This window comes from Thalassophryne amazonica, chromosome 2 (assembly GCF_902500255.1).
Source record: "Thalassophryne amazonica chromosome 2, fThaAma1.1, whole genome shotgun sequence".
NCBI classification, from domain to species: Eukaryota; Metazoa; Chordata; class Actinopteri; order Batrachoidiformes; family Batrachoididae; genus Thalassophryne; species Thalassophryne amazonica.
In genome coordinates, this window is record NC_047104.1 from 146237912 (window position 1) to 146262282 (window position 24371).

The window sequence follows — 24371 nt, forward strand, 5'->3', positions numbered from 1 at the left end:
ACTATTAGTTTAATCCATAATAGTCAACAGAATCAAACTTGCCTTTCATTATGCGTCACAGTTCAGCAAATTTGAACGAAAAATGATTGTTTGACCAGCTGCTTTCTCCTTTAACACTGTGAAAGCTACATGTTTTTGTACAACCACAGTTGAGCTGATGTGATAACTGGTAGCACATTCAGCAGAATGCTCCTACTAGGATGGACACGTCCTCACCTGATCAGCCAGTGACGTACTGAGCATACTCATTAGCTCTCGCTCTGCTGTCAGCCGCCACATCTGCTCCCAACCAATTCGCCGTAGACGCTCCAAGTAAAGCAGGATCACACCTGCAACATACCACAGGAAATGCATCACAAATCTCATGTCATTTTTACCCAAGTTGTTGATAAGCAAGGGTGTGGTGGCTCAAGAGGGACAAACATCAAAATGCCAAACACAAATGCAAATCAACCCAAACACCAGTAGTGTTGACATTTTAAACAAAGCAGGATGTGCCACTCCTCCGGCGTTGTGACACACAATCACTGCAGGCACGATAACCATGATTACATTTGCTCGGCGAAGCTTTGCATCCTCGTTGTTAGTTTCCTTGACAGTTTCTGTTTGCATGTCATATTTGGCATATAGTCCAGCCATGATACTGGAATTTATTGCCCTTTAGGCTCATGCTGTCCTCCAAATGGGATCATATTCAGTGCGTTCACATGGTGTCAGGTTTTGGACTCTGGGCAAAACAACAAATGCACCTCTAGACTCTATGTCTGTGAAAGAAAAGTGGAACATGTGCAACTGAAATTCAATGTGATGACATTTTTACAAGTTGCAGGTGACAGTATTTAAGCCATGATCAGAATACATAATGTCAGAACAGAAACAATATGACAGATATGGGGCGCCAGGGAGGAAAATCACGATAACACGCATCAGCTTGTCATTTCAGTTCATGTAATGTGCCACAGAGGAAGGAAAAAAAGAAAAGGTTGTGGCTGAATGAAGAATCACAAGTCCCTGACAATGACTAGCACATCAGCTCCCCACCCCCCACCCGACTTGGTCTGACAACATCTACAACCATGGTTGGGAGGTTACTTTAAAAATGTATTCCAATACAGTTACTAGTTACCTGTTGAAAAATGTAGTCAGTAACGTAATCCAAGTACCATAATATTAAAGTAATGTAATTTGATTACTTTCAATTACTTCTGGATTACTCCAATATCAAATATGGTAATACAGACAAAAGAAACTAAATATAAATAGTCTTGACCACATAGTACAGTTAAAACTGTTTCTTTTACATGGCATGCGCTGTTTTACTTCACATTATGAATTAAGAGCACCACAATATTATTTTAAACACACCCAGTGTTCACCTGCTAAATTTTCAACAAAAAATGCCAAACCAATGAAGGATAATGAAAACTCAGGCGTGTGGCGATGAATTTGTAATTAAAAGTGGCAGAACAATATACAAAAAAAAAACAAAAAAAGTCTACTACTTGTTCAGTAAATTCGCACCATGTTTAACATATCAGTCCACTTATTGAACTTTCAAAATAATCAATCAATCAATCAATTTTTTTTTTTATATAGCGCCAAATCACAACAAACAGTTGCCCCAAGGCGCTTTATATTGTAAGGCAAGGCCATACAATAATGATGTAAAATAAGAACAAAAGATAATGAAAACCATTAAGTAAATCCTGTCAGTAAGGAGGCGTGGTCGACATTTTAATTCCGGGCAAGTTAGTGATTTACGTGCATAGAAGTTCAAGAAACAGGTGGAATATCCCGGAAAGCTGTGCATGTTGGCAAAGCCACAAACGGATGAACAAGGGAGACAATATTTCCTTCCATAAGTAAGTGGTTTTGGTTCTTCTTGTCACTTTGTCCGTGATATTTGGATGATAAACAGCTGTATGTTTCCTGTCGTGTCGCCCGATGACACGGATCATTAACTCTTCACTTATGTCTAGTTGATATTTTCCACTGTTAGACCAATGTCTAGTTAAAATACTTGTCATTAGTGATTAAAATTGTTCGACAAGACTGTGGATATTTTTTTTTTAATTTGCACCTTAAAATAATGAGATTATAATGACCCGCGCTGTGCCGCTCACAGTCACACCCACACACAGAGATGTGTACCCACACCACTGACTTCATGAATGAAACTCAGTCAATAAAGGATAATTGTGTAAAAATATAATATATATAAATGTATTGTAATGGTTTTAGGAGCTGCGTTGAACAGCAGCTGCTGCAGCAGGACGCCTCAGCTCAGCAGCTTGTGTCATATAAATTTTACTGGCTCTAATATCCAGGTCAAAATGACATTTTTTAACACATATTTTGCGAGCATTTTTCTTAGTGTATTCAGTCACGACTCTCTATTGAAAATGCTTTAACATCCAGGAACTTCATCAATATTTTGCCCGGTTAGGAGACGTCATGTCGCTGTTCATGAAGGGATGTTTTCGTTTCAAAGAAAAAAAAATATATATTATATACAGATAATATCATAAAATGCATTAAAATTGTAATCCTGCGAACTAATCCCCATTTTTACTAACTATACCTGTAATGTGAATACATCTTTTTTTCTGTAACTGTAGTGGAATACAGTTACTTTTTTTGTATCCTAATTACATAAAGCCGTTACATGTATTCTGTTACTCCCCAAGCCTGAATACAATATACCCTGTACCAAGTTGAACACCAGCATTATTGACTTCTAGTCCATCCTGCCCGGTCGTTCAGTTCACGAAACACCACAAGCAATGACTGCTAAAGCTATAACATGCAGTCTTGAAAAGGTAAAAGCATGAACATTCGATATCAAGATCACCAGATTTGACATGATCTTCTGGAAAGAAATGTGTTGTATTCTGATCCTGGTGTTGAAGAAAGCAGTGCAAATATCTATAAAAGTCAAGTCAGACACAGCACTCCCCATTTCTGATCGTTCTGAGGGGTGTATTTTGCTTGCAGTTTAATTTCAAGGAATATTTTAACCTTCTTTCACAAAATTTAAGGCTTCAGTATCATCTGTATTTTAAAAATGATGTCTACGTTTTGGGGGCAGCATGGTGGCTTAGTGGTTAGCACTGTTGCCTCACAGCAAGAAGGTCATAGGATCGACTCCCACATGTGGCCTTTCTGTGTGGAGTTTGCACGTTCAACCCGTGTTTGCATGGGTCCCCTTTGGGTGCTCCGGCTTCCTCCAAAATCCAACGACATGCACGCTAGGTGGATTGTAAACATTTAATTGTCCGTCCCAGGGTATGATGATGAATACTTTATTGAGCAAGTTAAAAACATTTATACATTGCGCATATTCATCTTTGAAAATCCGTACATTACTCAAAGGGAGTAGAATGAAGTAAAACTTATATTTTCTACCCCCTTTCACATGTTTTATTTTAGACTACGCAGACAAGAATAAATTAAAAAAAATTTGAGATCATATATACCTATCCCAGCAGGTATATATGAGGTGGGTATACCCCACCTCACACTGCTGGGATAGGCTCCAGTCCCCCGTGACCCTTAATTGGAGTAAGCGGTTAAACATGAGTGAGTGAGTGTCTAAATTTTGGGAACACTGATTCAGCCTGAACATACTATGGAGGCTGACAACAAAAATGGAGAATCATTACTTCCTTACCTAGCTGACCTAATTAAACCCTATGTACCCGCCTGGGCTCTGCGTTCTCAGGGTGCAGAACTACTTAGTGTCCCAAGGGTGAATAAAAAGTCTGTGGGTCACAGAGCTTTCTCTTATCATGCCCCTGTTCTGTGGAATGATCTCCCTGCATCATTAAAACAGTCAGATTCTGTGGAGACTTTCAAGTCCAGACTTAAGATGCACTTATTTTACCTTTCGTATGGTTAGCATACTGGCATAGTATGTTACTATGCGTTTTACGCTTTTAAACTCGTTTTATTAGGAAACAGAGTGTGCCATGGCCTCAACTTTATCTAAATTCTGGGTCTTTTACTGAAGCTTGGGGCTAGTGGCCGGCGATCACCTTAGTATTTCTTCTCTTTTTCTTGATGCTTAATGCTGACAAATTATACTGTATTTGTTGTCTTTCTGATGCCTGATTCTGTTTTTTTTTTTCTCTCTGCTTGAGGTACGGCTCCATCCAGAGATGAGTATGGTGTCTGTTTCTGAAACCCTCCTGTCCTGTGGATGGCAACATTTCCTGTATGTTCGTTTTGTGAAATGTTTTGTAATTTGTGTCTGTAGCATGGCCCAAGCAGAGGGTCACCCCCCTGAATGTGGTCTGCTTGAGGTTTCTTCCTCAAATCATCAGAGGGAGTTTTTCGTTACCACTGTCGCCTGTGTACTTGCTCTGGAGGTTGGTAAGGTTAGACCTTACTTGTGTGAAGCGCCTTGAGGCAACGTTGTTGTGATTTGGCGCCATATAAATGAAAATAAAATGAAAAAAATTATTACATGTTCCTGCCATTTTTCTTATCCCAACATGTCATTTTTTGTAATTTAAAGCATGGAACAGCCTTCAGTCAGTACTAGTAGTGTAATGGATCATAGTTGATCTGTGATCTGAACACATCCCCCCCCCCCCCCCCCACACACACACACCAATGTGTCGCACGCATGTGAACCACAGATTGATAGTTTGATTTTGTGGGTTTTTTTTTTTACCTGTTTTTAAAGTGATAAGTGTGCTTATTGTGATGCAGTTGCAGTGAAATCAGTGTGAGTGGAGGAAATACAGCTGCACATTCACATGGAGCCGTGTACGGAAACGGTTAACAACAGCCTTGCGGTCTGCTAGAGACAGCTTGCTGTAGGCTCAGTGCACTTCTTGGGCCCACACATGAATGCAATCTCTCAAAAACATCAGGAGTTGAGGACAAAGTGCAGTCTGAGGTCTGAATTCACTGTGCCGTCATGAGTTCACTGAACTCACTGAACGCAGAGCGCGGGTGCAGCAGAAGTGGCTGAAAGTCCACTGAGCTCCAGAAAGTAATGATTATTCCCAACTTTGTTCGAGCATCTGCTTGGTAGGACCAATGATCAGATAGAGTTAGGATCAGTGGGTAGGATAAATGTTTTAGAATTAAAGTTATTGTTACCCTCTTACCAGAAAATATCAACATACTCATAGACATAGACCACGTTTGCTCCATTTTTTTTTTTTTTTTTTGCTGATCTGAAAATGATACATTCCATGAATTAAAAACTATAGTTTGATCTGAACTGCAGGTTTTGTGATATGCAGCTCCCCTAGTCAGTACTATTAGTTAGTTTCATTGATGTTATATTCAGAGAACTATGACCTGTCCATCATGATTGGTAAACAACCCTCAGGTACTTACCATGATGATACTCATACACATCCAATGTACTACTCTGAAAAATATTTCAATATACCTTGAGCTGCAACTTCCACAATTTACTGTTAGTTGAGTAACATACAATCTGCAATGGGCCATTTGCCATAAATTCAATTCAAGTTATTTACATAACACCATATCATGGAATAACTTGTCCCATGATGCTGCAAATGACAAATGTTTAAACCTTACCTGTCAAAACCCAAATGCTCAAATGCTCCAAGTCCTCACTCAGCTTCTCAAGCATTGCAAGAAAGACATCCACTGATTCCATAAATATTGCAACATTGTCAACAAAATCACACTAATTAGGTCATTCCTCACTGACAGGCACCCAAAATGTTGGACTCAATGACTTTACCCAACAGTCCATGCATGTACTGAAATAGTACTCAGTGCACAAAGGATGTAAAGGATGCTTATGGTTATTCTTATTGTTGATCATGCAAATTCTCAGTATAAGAATAAAATAGCCTTCTCATCTGAAACAAAAACTTTGGAAAAAAAAAATCATAAAGTTGGCCATCGGCATGACATTAAAGTGCATCTATGAGAGTAGATGGTCCTACGGCCAACACTTTTTTTTTTTTTTTTTTTTGAGGATAAGTGGCAGGACTGGGATTCCAGCTACCATAAAATACATGGCAATGCCTGTTTCCAGAAAAGAACATCTCTTGTTTCTGCACACTGTGAGAGTAATTCTTATACTATCTACAAACAAAGTACAATATGAGTCATAAAGGACATAGGGGAAGGCTGTTTGGATCCTCAAGCTTTGTAAAAAGAAACCAAAGCGTACCAAAGGTCTTGCTTCTAGAGCATGGCGAGTGGTGTGGTGCTGAGGGGGTTGTCCACTGCATGGTAGCACCCGGGTTCAAATTTGAGGTAGCTCATGCGGCTCAGTACCACGGAACATCCTTTCTGGTAGCAAACGGTGAACATCTTTCACACTGAATTGCAGTGGCAGGGCTCTCTAAAAGTCTGCAAACCTGGATGTGGACATTTTGGTGTAGCCGCTCCAGTAGTCTAAGTGCTGAGGGAGTGGCAGCGCTGTGGTGGAATAGCTTGTTCTGATTAAGTCAGGAACAACTCTCAACAACAGGTGCATTGTGATGCTCAAGACTAAGGGCTTCTTTGGGTGTACTGTCTAAGTGAGGGAGACTTTTGCGGGGGAAAAAAAATCAAGTCAATAATTTGGACAACAAATAATTGTGTGCTTCCAATAACCTGTCCTTGTTACTTGTTAGTTTTATCAATGTAGAGCAGGTCAGTCAATGGATAAAAAGCTGACCTGCCAAAATGTAGACCTGGATTTCATGCTGTCTGTCTGTGTTCGCGGAATAAAACACTTACTGACATTGTGCACATCCACCCAGCTTTAAATGGGTACCAGCTTTGGCTGGGGCAGTAACCTGCATCAGATTGGTGTTCCATCAAGGGGGGGAAATCATATATTCTCACTGGCTTCACACGATGGTACCCGGAGATAAGCACCGGCACAAACCGACCTCAGGGCCTATATAGGCCTTATTTCTTTATCAACATATTTTACCTAAAGTCTGACCACACAAAGGATAACAGCATCTGTGAAATCAAGTCAAAAATATTAAGAAACAACTTTTACCTGTATTGAAACCTCTTCCCAGTGCAGGCCACGGTTTGTGGTTTTTCCACAAGTTCCCCAGATACCAGTCACTCTGATTTTCCACCAGGCCAATCACCTGCTTATCTGCAAACAAACAACCAAGCAACCACCAATGAGAAAAGACCTCCATGCCATTATTGTCCCAAATCGTTCGCCTGTCTTTGTCTTGAGTCTTCCGGCATTTACTGAAAGAAGCAGGAATCTGTAAACAACAGGGATCATGTTACTTTCTTATGAATAACAAAAAGGACAACAAAGTCTGGCAGTAACACATTTTCTTTTTTGGTTTTCCTTTCATTTTACCACCACTTCTGTTAAAACGTGAATCAACTGCAAATCGTGAATTACTGTGGTTATACAACTAAATACTAGTTTAGTGATTCACAGGATTGCTAAAAAAAAGCATTTTGAACATAATAGTTTTGAGTTTGTAGCATCAACAGCAGATGCTTTTATTATTGTGAACACCCCCTTTTCTACTTTTTTTTTTATGAATAGCCCAATTTCATAGCCTTAAGTGTGTGCATATCATGAATGCTTGGTCTTGTTGGATTTGTGAGAATCTACTGAATCTACTGGTACCTTGTTTCCCATGTAACAATAAGAAACATACTCAAAACCTGGATTAATCTTTTTAGTCACATAGCACTACTATTATTCTGAACACTACTGAATCTGCAAACCGTTAATTGCAAAATGTAAATACTGAAAAAATATCTCCAAAACGTGAACGCAAGTCTCGCAAAACTTGAATATAATTCATAATATATATGTGTTTTTGTTCAGTTTAAGTAGTTTATGGATTTCAGTTTATGGATCAATTACTGTAGGAAAGCTTGATCGCAAACCCTATCACAGCAAAAATGATTTATTTTATTTATTTATTTGTGGGGGTCACTGCAGCCTGAGGAGGTGATCCCAGCAATTTTCACTTCTGGTGTCATGCGCCCGGCCCCGCTGGGTGTGTCCCGCTCCAGGGATGGTGTCAGGTGAGGAGTTTGACTGAGACAGTCCACCTGTCAAACTCACAGAGGACAGAAACCTCCCCCTCTGGTAAATGGCTCAATAATCTTAAGAAACAACACTAGTTTCTAACCTCAGGAAGGTAGACAACAAGCTACAACCTTATTTTTATCCATATGTGGTGGCCAAGTGGTTAATACGCTTGGTTTCAGTTCAGAAGGTTCCGGGTTCAAATCCCACCCCCGCCACATTTCTCCATGTAATGTGGAGTTGCGTCAGGAAGGGCATCCAGCGTAAAACTTGTGCCAATTCAACATGCAGATCCACCTTGGATTTGCTGTGGCGACCCCAAGTGCAAACAAGGGAGCAGCCAAAGGGACTTACTTATAAGCCGTCATCTGAGCTGGAAAAATAATATTGATCTGAACAAGCAGACGGCGGAGAAACTGAAGTGTAGGAACCGTCTACAACGTGCCAAAACAAGACACCAGAAAAATATAGAATAAATTCAGTTGTGGTGTCACCAAATTCACTGCACACATCAGTGGAGTCCTGCTGGTTGTACTACAGCACTCAGTTTGGAAAAATGTCATTGTGAAAAACTTTGGAGAGTTTTTTATTGCTTAAATTTTCAATAGCGTCAATGTTTTTGTGTTGTAGTGACACAAAAATTACTGCACACATCAGTAGGGTCCTGCTGGTTGTACGACAGCACTCAGTTTGGAAAAATGTGCAAAAATTGAATTTTAGTGATTTTTTATTCATTAAAATAAGTCATAAAATGAGCAATAAAATTCACTAATTCACTAAAATTAATTTCTGTCCTCTGTGAGTTTGACAGGTGGACCATCCCAGTCAAACTCCTCACCTGACACTGTCCCAGGGGGCGGGACACACCCTCCATCTTGGAAGTCTCACAGGACATGTTGGGGCATGTCCAGCTGTTACACTATTTCTCGGATACTCACTCGACTGAAAGCCACTGAAAGCCATCTGAATCTTCTGAATGGTTTCCAACACGGAGGTGTTTTTTTTTTTTTTTTTGCTGCGTGTCCTGAGCTGCTTCGTGCCGACACGCGAAATCCTCCGCACGTCTTTCATTACAAAATCTCCTGTAACAGTGGAATGTGCCACAAAAGTGCTATGTCCAGCTCTGTTGCCATTTCTGTGGTAGTCACATGATGTCCCGGATCAACACAGCATTCAGTTTAGAAATGATCTGGTTGATCCAGCCTGTTGAATGGCCGCTCGGCGCACCGCGCGCCCTCCACCGCTGTGGGCCGTCTTTAAAAAGGTTTTAACAGTCCATAATCCGCGTGACGCCGACAGAATCTTCACCGATATCCAACTGAATCTATCGAATGGTTTCCAACTGGCTGTCTCTAACAGTTTCTGAAAAAAATTTCATGGAGCAAAGCGGCAGTCTCTCAGCAAGTTCTCAAACAAAAGAAATCCGACGGGAGGGGTGGACCAGTGCTCACTCAAAGCCTGCCCACAGGCGAATGACGCAACCGACAGGCATGGAAAAACTCACGCATGCGCACAAAGGTTCAAGCTTGGCTGATGCAATCACACGTGATTCAAATCCATATAGTTTTTGAAAAAAATAAAAAGGTCCGTTACTTTTTGGACAGACCTCGTATATATCATATATATATATATATATATATATATATATATATATATATATATATAAAAATATATATGTATATAAATATATAAATAAATAAATATATATATATATATATATGTAAATAAAACCGGTTTGCGCGTAATTTACAATTTGCAGCTGATTCACATTTTTGGGCTTTAACACCTGCTTTTTATTTCCAATCATTTTCTTTTCTGAAAAGCAACTTGACAGATTCCAGTGAAATTTTAAATTTTGAAAAATAATTATGTAGCATCTTGGTGCAACCCTGGAGTCTGTGTGCACTCTGACTGTTTGATCGCTTTCAAAGGAATAAAATCTTACCTGTGAACTTCCTAAAAATGCCCCAGAGCTCAGCGATGTCAGTGGCGAAGGTGATGTCCGTGTCCAGGACGATGACCTTCGACAGGTCGGAGGGCAAGGCTTTGGTTAGCGTCAGCTTCATCAAGCCATAAATACCTGAGTAGTGCTTATTGGGTATCCAAGACACCTCAGACTGAAACAAAAGAGAGAAAAAGTCCCATTTTTTTTCTGGTGATTACACCTGTTTTTTTCCCCCCGAAAACACAATTGATGCAGCTTTTTTGTGGTAATGATCCCCCGTCCTCTTACACTTTGATTCATTACATCTGTATCATAAATGCCACGGTAGATACACGAGCACCAAAAACAAATTAGTTGTTAGAAATGTCTAATCCTCTTTCACTTTCATGGCTCAATGATTTTTTTTTCACTTTCTTGCAGATTGAAAAAAAAAAGAGAAAGAATTATACTTTAGAGCACAATAAGCAGATGCAGGTGAAAATGTTACCTCCTTGGTAGAGGTGATATTATGGATGGCTTTTGTAGGAAATTAGGCACATCAAGTAAATTACTAAAAAGTCATTATAATAACTTGTTTTCTACAAAAGAGAAAAACAATATTAAACAGTCACAGTACAGAGTGATGGATTTAGTGTTATCTGTTATTTATGTGCAACACACTGCATGTGGCTTAAAGCTATAAAATCACATTGTGGACAGTTTGGCACATGCTCCCGGTAATTTATTTATTTATTTATTTTCCTGAATGGGCAGATAGCAGCTGCTAATTAATTCTCCTGATTCGGTGTAACTGGATCTGCATAAGTGCATCATGGGTAAATATAATCAGCTTAGACGCTTGCTCGCTGTGTTTTTCTCTGGTTAATATGAGCTGATGGGAAATGAGAGCGAATGCAGGTGAAAGCGAATGGCAGCACAAAGGATGATTGTTCACAGCAAAGACTGTGAGAGGGTGGAGAACGTGATACTGAAGATTTATGATTCATGAGCTTATTGGCACACACAGACACAATACAGCATCCTTCACAGCTCTGCGTGCAATGAAATATGTGCTGGAAGATTCAGGTGAGGCTCGCCGACACGCTCGATTATGGCCAATACCCTAATTTTTACTTAAAGCTACATTGTAGAGCCCGACCAGTATGGATTTTTTGAGGCCGATGCCGATAACGATATTTGGATGGGAAAAAATGCTGATAATCGATAAATCGGCTGACTGATTAACTTTATAACAGAGAAGAATTTTCAAGTTAAAAAATGCAATCAAGAATTAAACCTTTGTGAAATTAGTAAATACATATCCTTAAAAAGAGTTGTGAAATACATCTGATCTTGTACCTCTTGTTGCTGAAACTTAGATATAGGTTCAGGATAAGGATATAGATCCTTATAAACTTACTTGTATGCTTTTGTCAGCCGATCAGTGCAGTGTGACAGCGAACTACAGTTGAATGGAGTCAGAACTCCATCTACTGGACAAAACAGTGCAAGGACATTTTACATTGCCGACACAAACATTATTTCAGTAACTGTTCTGTTTATGAGAAATTATCGGTGTTCTATCGGCAAAACTTCAGCCGATAGTGAGTACTTTGAAAAGGGCTTATATCGGTCAATAATATCGGCCGGGCTCTACTACAGTGTGTAGTTTTTAGGGGTGTTTGTTCCCCAAAAATGGAATGTATTATGGAATATGGCATCCACAACCATCTGTGCATTAATGTGAATAATATAATGGCTGAGTTGATCCTTGTCATTTGATTGGTGGCTTGTTTGTCACGTGACATGGATTATTTGTACCATTTGCCATTGTGTTTCATTGACTGTGCAATAGTTCTTTATTAGTGTGCAATTTTGGTGCTATATGAAATGTACTATTGCATGCACTGACCACTGGGTGCGCTCACTCTGGGGCTGTAACCCCCAAACTGAAAGAGTGACTCAGCAGATTCCAGGCACAACATCAGAGGTCTCTGTCCAGAAGAGTGCAGTCCGAGGAACAGCTAAAATACTGTGCAGAACCCTCAAACTCCCAGGCAGCTGGTATATGACACAAGCTTGATGAACACACATACCACCCTCCAGGGATGGGGGTGAGAAGGATATACGAGGTCTGTTAGAAAACTATCCAACCTTTTTATTTTTTTAAAAAACTATATGGATTTGAATCATGTGCGCTTGCATCAGCCAAGCTTGAACCTTCGTGCGCATGCGTGAGTTTTTTCATTCACCTGTGGGCAGGCTTTGAGTGAGCACTGGTCCACCACCCCTCGTCGGATTTTCATAGTCAGGGAAATGGCTGAGCGATTGGACCAGCGCTGAATCAAATTTTTCCAGAAACTGTGAGAGACAGCCAGGTGGACGCCATTCGGAAGATTCAGACGGCTTTCGGTGAGAATACTCTGGGCGTCACACAGATTAAGGAGCATTACAACCGGATTAAAGACGGCCCACAGCGGCGGAAGGCACGCCGCGCTCTGAGCGGCCATCGACAGGCTGAAACAACCAGATCATTTCCAAAGTGAAGGCTGTGTTGATCCGGGACGTCGTCAGACTACCAGAGAAATTGCAGAAGAGGTGGACATAGCACTTTTGCGGCATATTCCACTGTTACAGGAGATTTTGTAATGAAAGACATGCAGAGGAATTCGCGCGTCGGGACGGAGCCGCAATGGTGCATAACAAAAAGCACGTCCGTGTTGGAAGTCTCACAGGACAAGCTGTGACATGCCCAGCTGTTACACAATTTCTCGGATACTCACTCGACTGAAAAGCCACCGAAAGCCGTCTGAATCTTCTGAATGGTTTCCACCAGTTTCTGGAAAAATTTGATTCAGCGCTGCTCCAATCGCTCAGCCATTTCCCTGACAATGAAAATCCGACAAGGGGGGTGGACCAGTGCTCACTCAAAGCTTGCCCACAGGCGAATGACGCAACTGACAGGCGTGAAAAAACCTATGCATGCGCACAAAGGTTCAAGCTTGGCTGATGCAAGCGCACGATTCAAATCCATATAGTTTTTGAAAAAAATAAAAAGGTCGGATAGTTTTCTAACAGACCTCGTACAAGTTGCATGCAAAAGTATTCAGCCTCTTGGTATTTTACATATTTTAATTTGTTTATGGCATTTCAAATGCAAAAAGTAAACCAGGCTTCTCAATATAAAACATTTCTAAAAGTATCTTCCTTAAACTCAAATTGAAAGTATATCTCTACAACCTGACACAAATTAATTAAATATATAAAAGCCAAGATGATGGTTTGAATAAGTAATGGGCCCCTTTGGTATAATACCTGTAAATAATCAGTTTTATTGCTAGTGTTTTTTTTCAGACAAGTCAGGGGATGGACACATGGACATTTCCATGTCCCTGAATATGTCTTGGACTTTATTTACATCAGTTATGAAGAAATACAAACAGTATAGCACTCTATGGTAAATGTGTGTGGAGTAGACAGTTCTGAAAAACTAAGTGACTGTGCAAGAAGAAGAAGAGTGAGGAAAGCCACCAAGACACCCAGACAACCTAGAAGAAGTTACAGGATTCTGTGGCTGTGATTGGAGAAATTTTGCATAGTGCAAGTTTTGGATTTTATATCCCCAGTTATACAGCTTCATGATGAAGTGGAGCAGAGGAGGATTTTCTGGTTGTCTGCGTGTCTTGGTGGCTTTCCTCACTGTTCTCCTTCTTGCACAGTCACTCAGTTTTTGAGAACATTCTACTCCACACAGCTTTACCATAGAGTGCCATATTGTTTGTATTTCTTCATAACTGATGTAAATGAAGTTCAAGACATATTCAGCGAGTTGGAAATGTTCATGTATCCATCTCCTGACGTGTCTGAAGAAAACTGGTAATTAAACTGATTATTTACAGGTATTAAACCAAAGGGGCTTATTACTTACTTGGAACAGTACACAAGGATGAACGACGTTATTATTACAGGAATTCATATTAAACCTCGATCCTAAGCACGGGCGGTGTCAGAAGACAGCGGAGGGGAGGCCAACGAGCAGGAGGCCAGCTCAGTGGAACAACAGGTGGCTGACTTCCTGCAATCTAAAGGTATTCAAATGGACTGTAATAACATTGAAGCGTGCCACCCTCTGCCCAGGAGAGAGGATGGAGACAAGCGAGCAGTTATAATGAGGTTTGTCAACAGAAAACATAAAATGGCATTGTTAAAACAGGGACGGAAACTTAAAGGAACAAACGTATTCATCAATGAACATCTGACCAAAAGAAACGCAGACATCGCCAGGAAAGCTTGTTTCTTAAAAAAGCAGGGAAAAATTCAACAGACATGGACATCCAACTGCAAAACATTTATCAAATTGAATGGAACACCAGAACAAGCGAAGGTTATGGTAATCAGGAACATCGAGGAACTGGACAAATACGACCAATAAGGTATGAGGACACAAACACATCACAACACCATGACACAGACCAGAGGAACCTATTCATCTACTACATCATCTACATCTGGAGACAAGAAGGATATAACTCAAAGGATTGCTGATCATGGAAAAGTAGAACTGAGAACATTTAAATACACAGACCACAATGTACATTTTATCTTTATCTATGGACAGTCAGTCAGAGCTGCGTGTCGTCAGAGCGAGCTGCAAAAAGTTTGTACCTGAGTTTTCAGAGGTGGTGTTTGTAGTTGCCATCTGCCACGCCGGTGTTTGCCAACCCGGACAGTGGGAATACCACCTCAACCGGCAACTTAGCCCCGCGACTGGACAGCAACAACGTCCGAGGCCCGCTCAACGTGGTGAATTCACTGAGGCCGCGCGCTGCGTCATTAGAGCCGCGCGCCACGAGTGCCGCTTCCCCGAGGCCTCGTGCAGCCACCGCGGATCCATCAGCGCGGAAACACCGAGGCCGCGCGGCACCAGCGCAGTGCAGATCCATCCCGGTGATAAACAACACAGGCTGTTAACATCGGCGATCGACAAGCTGCTCATAAACCGACCATGGGGCCTAAGAAGGTTCTGACAGCGGAGGAAGGTGACGATATTAAAAAATCTCTGGACTTTTTATCAGAGGAGATTTCTGTTGTGAAGCAGCAACAGAAATCAATCATGGATCTGGTGGAGGAGGTGAAGGCATTACGGCTCCAGAATGCCGAGAAAGACCGGCATCTGGTGCAGCTGGAAAATAGAGTGGCTGAATTGGAGCAGTACACCAGAATTAACGACGTCATCATCACAGGTCTTCACATCAAACCACGGTCCTACGCACGGGCGGTAACAGATGAGAGCGGAGGGGAGCCCAGTGAACAGGAGGTCAGCTCTGTGGAAAAACAGGTTGCTGATTTCCTCCTATCTAAAGGTATAGAAATGGATTTAAATAACATTGAAGCGTGCCACCCTCTGCCCCGGAGAAATGACGGTGATAAACGAACCGTCATCATGAGATTCATCAACAGAAAACACAAAACAGCACTGTTAAAACAAGGAAGAAAACTGAAAGGGACAAACGTATTCATCAATGAACATCTCACCAAACGGAATGCCGACATCGCCAGGAAAGCACGCTTCTTGAAGAAACAGGGAAAAATCCAGCACACATGGACTTCAAACTGTAAAATATTCATCAAACTGAACGGATCACCAGAACAAGCAAAAGTCATGGCAATAAGGAACATCGAGGAGCTGGACAAATATGAACAATAGTGTTTCTTAAAGCGAGGATCTGGACAGATATGACCAATAAGGTATGAGGACACAAACACATCACAACACCATGACACAGACCAGAGGAACCTATTCATCTACTACCTATTCATCTACATCTGGAGACAAGAAGGATATAACTCAAAGGATTGCTGATCATGGAAAAGTAGAACTGAGAACATTTAAATACACAGACCACAATGTACTGGACTTGGAGCACGATATAGACCCGGACAATAATTTCTTCTCAAATATCAATGACAGTTGTTGCTATTATACAGATGAACAGTTTAATCGGATCATTAAAACGGATAACAAATTATCAATAATCCATTTCAACAGCAGAAGTCTATATGCAAACTTTAACAACATTAAAGAATATTTAAGTCAGTTTAAAAAAATATTTAACATAATTGCTATATCAGAAACATGGATCAATGAAGATAAAGGAATGGATTTTGAACTGGATGGATATGAATTTAATTGTGTAAACAGAAAGAATAAGAGTGGAGGAGGAGTGGCTGTGTATGTGGATAAGAACATGGATTATAAAATAGTAGACAATATGACAACTGTGATTGATAACTTATTAGAATGTATAACTATTGAAATATGTGAAGAAAAAAGCAAAAATGTATTAGTCAGCTGTATATATAGAGCACCAGGATCTAGTATTGAAACATTCACTGACTGTATGGGAAAAATGTTCTCAAAAACTAATCAAAAAACTGTGTTCATTTGTGGTGACTTAAATATTGATCTGCTCAATCCAAATAAGCATAAAATAACAGATGAATTTATCAGTATAATGTACAGTATGAGTTTATATCCAAAAATCACCAGGCCAAGCAGAATTACATCCCATAGTGCCACCTTAATTGATAATATATTCAGCAATGATATTGAGAATAACACTGTGAGTGGATTATTAATCAATGACATTAGTGATCATCTACCAGTTTTCATCGTTTATAATAGAAACCATCGGCGGAATCAGCCAGAGGAGAAAATAAAATACAGGCGAGTGCGGACAGAGGAAAACATGAACACACTAAAGAAGGATTTACAGGAGCAAAACTGGGAAAAGGTATACAGTGAAAGTGATGTTGATAGTGCATATGAAACTTTTTTACAAATATTTACATCATTATATGATAAAAATTGTCCAATTAAACAAGACTACAGAAAACAAAAAATCCAAGCTCGACCATGGATGACGAAAGGGTTACGAAATGCATGTAATAAGAAAAATACACTGTATAGAGAATTCATAAAACTAAAGACTAAAGAGGCAGAAAATAGATATAAGAAATACAAAAATAGATTAACTAATATTATACGGGTATGTAGGAAGGAATATTATAGTAACATATTATATAATAACAAAAACAATATTAAAGGAATATGGGATATATTAAATAGCATTATCAAAAATGGTAATAAAAAACAGAGTTACCCTCAGTATTTCATTGATAATAATGTCAAGAAGGAAAATAAGGATGAGGTAGTCAACGGTTTTAATAATTTTTTTGTAAATATTGGACCAAGCTTGGCAGAAAAAATTCCCGATTCCCAACCTGAGGATTGGGATAATAATCTCATAGAAAGAAATCCCTGTTCAATGTTCCTCACAGCAGTGGATGGAAATGAAATTATAGACATTGTGAATAATTGTAAATATAAAACATCTACCGATTTAAATGAAATTGATATGGTGGTGGTAAAACAGGTCATTGAATGGATTGTAGAACCATTAACATACATCTGTAACTTATCATTTCAAACCGGTAAATTTCCCAATCAAATGAAAATAGCTAAGGTTGTGCCGCTGTATAAGACTGGGGATAGACACCACTTCACAAATTATAGACCTGTTTCTTTGCTTCCACAATTTTCCAAATTATTAGAAAAGTTATTCAATAATAGATTAGACAAATTCATAAATAAACATAAATTACTTACTGATAGTCAATATGGATTCAGAGCACATAGTTCAACATCACTTGCATTAATAGAATCAGTTGAGGAGATTACAAACGCCATAGACCACAAATTACATTCAGTTGGAATATTTATAGATCTTAAAAAGGCTTTTGATACAATTAATCATGACATATTAATCAATAAACTTGAACAGTATGGGATTAGGGGGTTGGTGTTGCACTGGGTGAGAAGCTACTTAAGTAACAGAAAACAGTTTGTGAAGTTGGGGGAATATACATCATCATGCTTGGACAATGCTTGTGGCGTCCCACAGGGGTCAGTATTGGGTCCAAAACTGTTTCTAATTTATATAAATGATATTGTCAATGTTTCCAAAATATTAAAATTAGTATTATTTGCAGATGACACAAGCATTTTTTGTTCAGGGGGGGATTTGCAGGAGTTACTGAGGAGGATCAGTATGGAAATGGGAAAATTGAAAATATGGTTTGACAGAAATAAATTATCATTAAACTTAAGTAAAACAAAATACATGTTATTTGGCTATTGTAATACAGATATACAGGTTCAGTTACAAGTCGAGGGGGTAGATATTGAAAGGGTACATGAAAATAAGTTTCTGGGGGTGATAATAGATGATAAGATAAACTGGAAGACTCATATAAAACATATACAAAGTAAACTGTCAAGAAGCATTTCAGTTCTAAACAAAGCGAAACATATTCTGGACCACAACTCACTCCGCATTCTTTACTGCTCACTGGTTTTACCATATTTACAGTACTGTGCAGAGGTATGGGGTAATACTTATAAAGGTACAACACAATCACTATCAGTAATGCAGAAAAGAGCTATAAGAATTATTCATAATACTGGCTATAGAGATCATACAAATCCACTATTTTTACAATCCAAATTCTTAAAATTCACAGACTTGGTTCATTTTCAAACAGTACAAATTGTGTATAAAGCAATAAACAATTTACTTCCAGCAAATATTAAAAATATGTTTTTTAACAGATCAGGGGATTACAGTCTGAGGGGGAAATTTAATTTAAAGCATCAGTGGGCACGAACAACATTAAAAGGTTTCTGTATTTCTGTCTGTGGGGTGAGGATGTGGAACAGATTGGGAGTGGGGCTCAAGCAATGTCCAAGCATGAACCAGTTCAAACAGCGGTACAAAAATATGGTTTTTTCTGGGTATAGGGAGGAGGAAGGGTAATGAGGGTTAGGGTGTTTTTGTTGTTTGCTTCGGCTTGTAAATATATAGTATTTTGTATGTAAGTAGGTATGTGTAGGTGTATATTTATGTTTGTGTATATATATGTGTATATATGTATATGTGTATATATGTGTATGTTGATGTGTATATGTATGTGTGTGTATATATATGTATATATATATATATTGATATCGGTTTAGGTGTGTAGGAATTTATGTGTATATGTGGCAAAGGGTATTACTGGTTGTGGGGAAGAAGGGGTAGGGATAAATAAGCTGATGCTTCACCCTACCCCTTTTCGGACATGTTGGGTACACAGTAGGAACTTTTTTGTTGTTGTCTTTACTGATCTATCTTGTAATTGTTGTTGTATCAAATGTTCGAAATAAACAGTTTTCATTCATTCATTCATTCATTCATTCATTCATTCATTCATTTTCATTCATACTGGACTTGGAGCACGATATAGACCCGGACAATAAATTCTTCTCAAATATCAATGACAGTTGTTGCTATTATACAGATGAACAGTTTAATCGGATCATTAAAACGGATAACAAATTATCAATAATCCATTTCAACAGTAGAAGTCTATATGCAAACTTTAACAACATTAAAGAATATTTAAGTCAATTTAAAAAAATATTTAACATAATTGCTATATCAGAAACATGGATCAATGAAGATAAAGGAATGGATTTTGAACTGGATGGATATGAATTTAACTGTGTAAACAGAAAGAATAAGAGTGGAGGAGGAGTGGCTGTGTATGTGGATAAGAACATGGATTATAAAATAGTAGACAATATGACAACTGTGATTGATAACTTATTAGAATGTATAACTATTGAAATATGTGAAGAAAAAAGCAAAAATGTATTAGTCAGCTGTATATATAGAGCACCAGGATCTAGTATTGAAACATTCACTGACTGTATGGGAAAAATGTTCTCAAAAACTAATTAAAAAACTGTGTTAATTTGTGGTGACTTAAATATTGATCTGCTCAATCCAAATAAGCATAAAATAACAGATGAATTTATCAGTATAATGTACAGTATGAGTTTATATCCAAAAATCACCAGGCCAAGCAGAATTACATCCCATAGTGCTACCTTAATTGATAATATATTCAGCAATGATATTGAGAATAACACTGTGAGTGGATTATTAATCAATGACATTAGTGATCATCTACCAGTTTTCATCGTTTATAATAGAAACCATCGGCGGAATCAGCCAGAGGAGAAAATAAAATACAGGCGAGTGCGGACAGAGGAAAACATGAACACACTAAACAAGGATTTACAGGAGCAAAACTGGGAAAAGGTATACAGTGAAAGTGATGTTGATAGTGCATATGAAACTTTTTTACAAATATTTACATCATTATATGATAAAAATTGTCCAATTAAACAAGACTACAGAAAACAAAAAATCCAAGCTCGACCATGGATGACGAAAGGGTTACGAAATGCATGTAATAAGAAAAATACACTGTATAGAGAATTCATAAAACTAAAGACTAAAGAGGCAGAAAATAGATATAAGAAATACAAAAATAGATTAACTAATATTATACGGGTATGTAGGAAGGAATATTATAGTAACATATTATATAATAACAAAAACAATATTAAAGGAATATGGGATATATTAAATAGCATTATCAAAAATGGTAATAAAAAACAGAGTTACCCTCAGTATTTCATTGATAATAATGTCAAGAAGGAAAATAAGGATGAGGTAGTCAACAGTTTTAATAATTTTTTTGTAAATATTGGACCAAGCTTGGCAGAAAAAATTCCCAATTCCCAACCTGAGGATTGGGATAATAATCTCATAGAAAGAAATCCCTGTTCAATGTTCCTCACAGCAGTGGATGGAAATGAAATTGTAAATATAAAACATCTACCGATTTAAATGAAATTGATATGGTGGTGGTAAAACAGGTCATTGAATGGATTGTAGAACCATTAACATAGATCTGTAACTTATCATTTCAAACCGGTAAATTTCCCAATCAAATGAAAATAGCTAAGGTTGTGCCGCTGTATAAGACTGGGGATAGACACCACTTCACAAATTATAGACCTGTTTCTTTGCTTCCACAATTTTCCAAATTATTAGAAAAGTTATTCAATAATAGATTAGACAAATTCATAAATAAACATAAATTACTTACTGATAGTCAATATGGATTCAAAGCACATAGTTCAACATCACTTGCATTAATAGAATCAGTTGAGGAGATTACAAACGCCATAGACCACAAATTACATTCAGATGGAATATTTATAGACCTTAAAAAGGCTTTTGATACAATCAATCATCAATCAATCAATCAATTTTTTTATATAGCGCCAAATCACAACAAACAGTTGCCCCAAGGCGCTTTATATTGTAAGGCAAGGCCATACAATAATTATGTAAAACCCCAACGGTCAAAACGACCCCCTGTGAGCAAGCACGTGGCTACAGTGGGAAGGAAAAACTCCCTATTAACAGGAAGAAACCTCCAGCAGAACCAGGCTCAGGGAGGGGCAGTCTTCTGCTGGGACTGGTTGGGGCTGAGGGGGAGAACCAGGAAAAAGACATGCTGTGGAGGGGAGCAGAGATCGATCACTAATGATTAAATGCAGAGTGGTGCATACAGAGCAAAAAGAGAAAGAAACAATGCATCATGGGAACCCCCCAGCAGTCTACGTCTATAGCAACATAACTAAGGGATGGTTCAGGGTCACCTGATCCAGCCCTAACTATAAGCTTTAGCAAAAAGGAAAGTTTTAAGCCTAATCTTAAAAGTAGAGAGGGTGTCTGTCTCCCTGATCTGAATTGGGAGCTGGTTCCACAGGAGAGGAGCCTGAAAGCTGAAGGCTCTGCCTCCCATTCTACTCTTACAAACCCTAGGAACTACAAGTAAGCCTGCAGTCTGAGAGTGAAGCGCTCTATTGGGGTGATATGGTACTACGAGGTCCCTAAGATAAGATGGGACCTGATTATTCAAAACCTTATAAGTAAGAAGAAGAATTTTAAATTCTATTCTAGAATTAACAGGAAGCCAATGAAGAGAGGCCAATATGGGTGAGATATGCTCTCTCCTTCTAGTCCCCGTCAGTACTCTAGCTGCAGCATTTTGAATTAACTGAAGGCTTTTTAGGGAACTTTTAGGACAACCTGATAATAATGAATTACAATAGTCCAGCCTAGAGGAAATAAATGCATGAATTAGTTTTTCAGCATCACTCTGAGACAAGACCTTTCTGATTTTAGAGATATTGCGTAAATGCAAAAAAGCAGTCCTACATATTTGTTTAATATGCGCTTTGAATGACATATCCTGATCAAAAATGACTCCAAGATTTCTCACAGTATTACTAGAGGTCAGGGTAATGCCATCCAGAGTAAGGATCTGGTTAGACACCATGTTTCTAAGATTTGTGGGGCCAAGTACAATAACTTCAGTTTTATCTGAGTTTAAAAGCAGGAAATTAGAGGTCATCCATGTCTTTATGTCTGTAAGACAATCCTGCAGTTTAGCTAATTGGTGTGTGTCCTCTGGCTTCATGGATAGATAAAGCTAGGTATCATCTGCGTAACAATGAAAATTTAAGCAATACCGTCTTATAATACTGCCTAAGGGAAGCATGTATAAAGTGAATAAAATTGGTCCTAGCACAGAACCTTGTGGAACTCCATAATTAACTTTAGTCTGTGAAGAAGATTCCCCATTTACATGAACAAATTGTAATCTATTAGACAAATATGATTCAAACCACCGCAGTGCAGTGCCTTTAATACCTATGGCATGCTCTAATCTCTGTAATAAAATTTTATGGTCAACAGTATCAAAAGCAGCACTGAGGTCTAACAGAACAAGCACAGAGATGAGTCCACTGTCCGAGGCCATAAGAAGATCATTTGTAACCTTCACTAATGCTGTTTCTGTACTATGATGAATTCTAAAACCTGACTGAAACTCTTCAAATAGACCATTCCTCTGCAGATGATCAGTTAGCTGTTTTACAACTACCCTTTCAAGAATTTTTGAGAGAAAAGGAAGGTTGGAGATTGGCCTATAATTAGCTAAGATAGCTGGGTCAAGTGATGGCTTTTTAAGTAATGGTTTAATTACTGCCACCTTAAAAGCCTGTGGTACATAGCCAACTAACAAAGATAGATTGATCATATTTAAGATCGAAGCATTAAATAATGGTAGGGCTTCCTTGAGCAGCCTGGTAGGAATGGGGTCTAATAAACATGTTGATGGTTTGGATGAAGTAACTAATGAAAATAACTCAGACAGAACAATCGGAGAGAAAGAGTCTAACCAAATACCAGCATCACTGAAAGCAGCCAAAGATAACGATACGTCTTTGGGATGGTTATGAGTAATTTTTTCTCTAATAGTTAAAATTTTGTTAGCAAAGAAAGTCATGAAGTCATTACTAGTTAAAGTCAATGGAATACTCAGCTCAATAGAGCTCTGACTCTTTGTCAGCCTGGCTACAGTGCTGAAAAGATACCTGGGGTTGTTCTTATTTTCTTCAATTAGTGATGAGTAGAAAGATGTCCTAGCTTTACGGAGGGCTTTTTTATAGAGCAACAGACTCTTTTTCCAGACTAAGTGAAGATCTTCTAAATTAGTGAGACGCCATTTCCTCTCCAACTTACGGGTTATCTGCTTTAAGCTACGAGTTTGTGAGTTATACCACGGAGTCAGGCACTTCTGATTTAAAGCTCTCTTTTTCAGAGGAGCTACAGCATCCAAAGTTGTCTTCAATGAGGATGTAAAACTATTGACGAGATACTCTATCTCACATACAGAGTTTAGGTAGCTACTCTGCACTGTGTTGGTATATGGCATTAGAGAACATAAAGAAGGAATCATATCCTTAAACCTAGTTACAGCGCTTTCTGAAAGACTTCTAGTCTAATGAAACTTATTCCCCACTGCTGGGTAGTCCATCAGAGTAAATGTAAATGTTATTAAGAAATGATCAGACAGAAGGGAGTTTTCAGGGAATACTGTTAAGTCTTCTATTTCCATACCATAAGTCAGAACAAGATCTAAGATATGATTAAAGTGGTGGGTGGACTCATTTACTTTTTGAGCAAAGCCAATAGAGTCTAATAATAGATTAAATGCAGTGTTGAGGCTGTCATTCTCAGCATCTGTGTGGATGTTAAAATCGCCCACTATAATTATCTTATCTGAGCTAAGCACTAAGTCAGACAAAAGGTCTGAAAATGCACAGAGAAACTCACAGTAACGACCAGGTGGACGATAGATAATAACAAATAAAACTGGTTTTTGGGACTTCCAATTTGGATGGACAAGACTAAGAGTCAAGCTTTCAAATGAATTAAAGCTCTGTCTGGGTTTTTGATTAATTAATAAGCTGGAATGGAAGATTGCTGCTAATCCTCCGCCTCTGCCCGTGCTACGAGCATTCTGGCAGTTAGTGTGACTCGGGGGTGTTGACTCATTTAAACTAACATATTCATCCTGCTGTAACCAGGTTTCTGTAAGGCAGAATAAATCAATATGTTGATCAATTAT

General features: G+C 38.7%; 1 protein-coding gene across 1 annotated transcript in view; it reads right to left on the minus strand.

Annotated features, from left to right (window-relative positions):
* LOC117532291 (LARGE xylosyl- and glucuronyltransferase 2) overlaps nt 1-24371 on the minus strand; it is a 164466-nt gene that overhangs the window by 49953 nt on the left and 90142 nt on the right. Inside the window, exons 6-8 of the mRNA XM_034195612.1 lie at nt 9954-10125; nt 6995-7099; nt 217-329 (exon numbers count right to left, since the gene is read on the minus strand). Of these exons, the coding sequence (XP_034051503.1) occupies nt 217-329; nt 6995-7099; nt 9954-10125 (390 nt within the window). The remainder of the gene's footprint in view (nt 1-216; nt 330-6994; nt 7100-9953; nt 10126-24371) is intronic.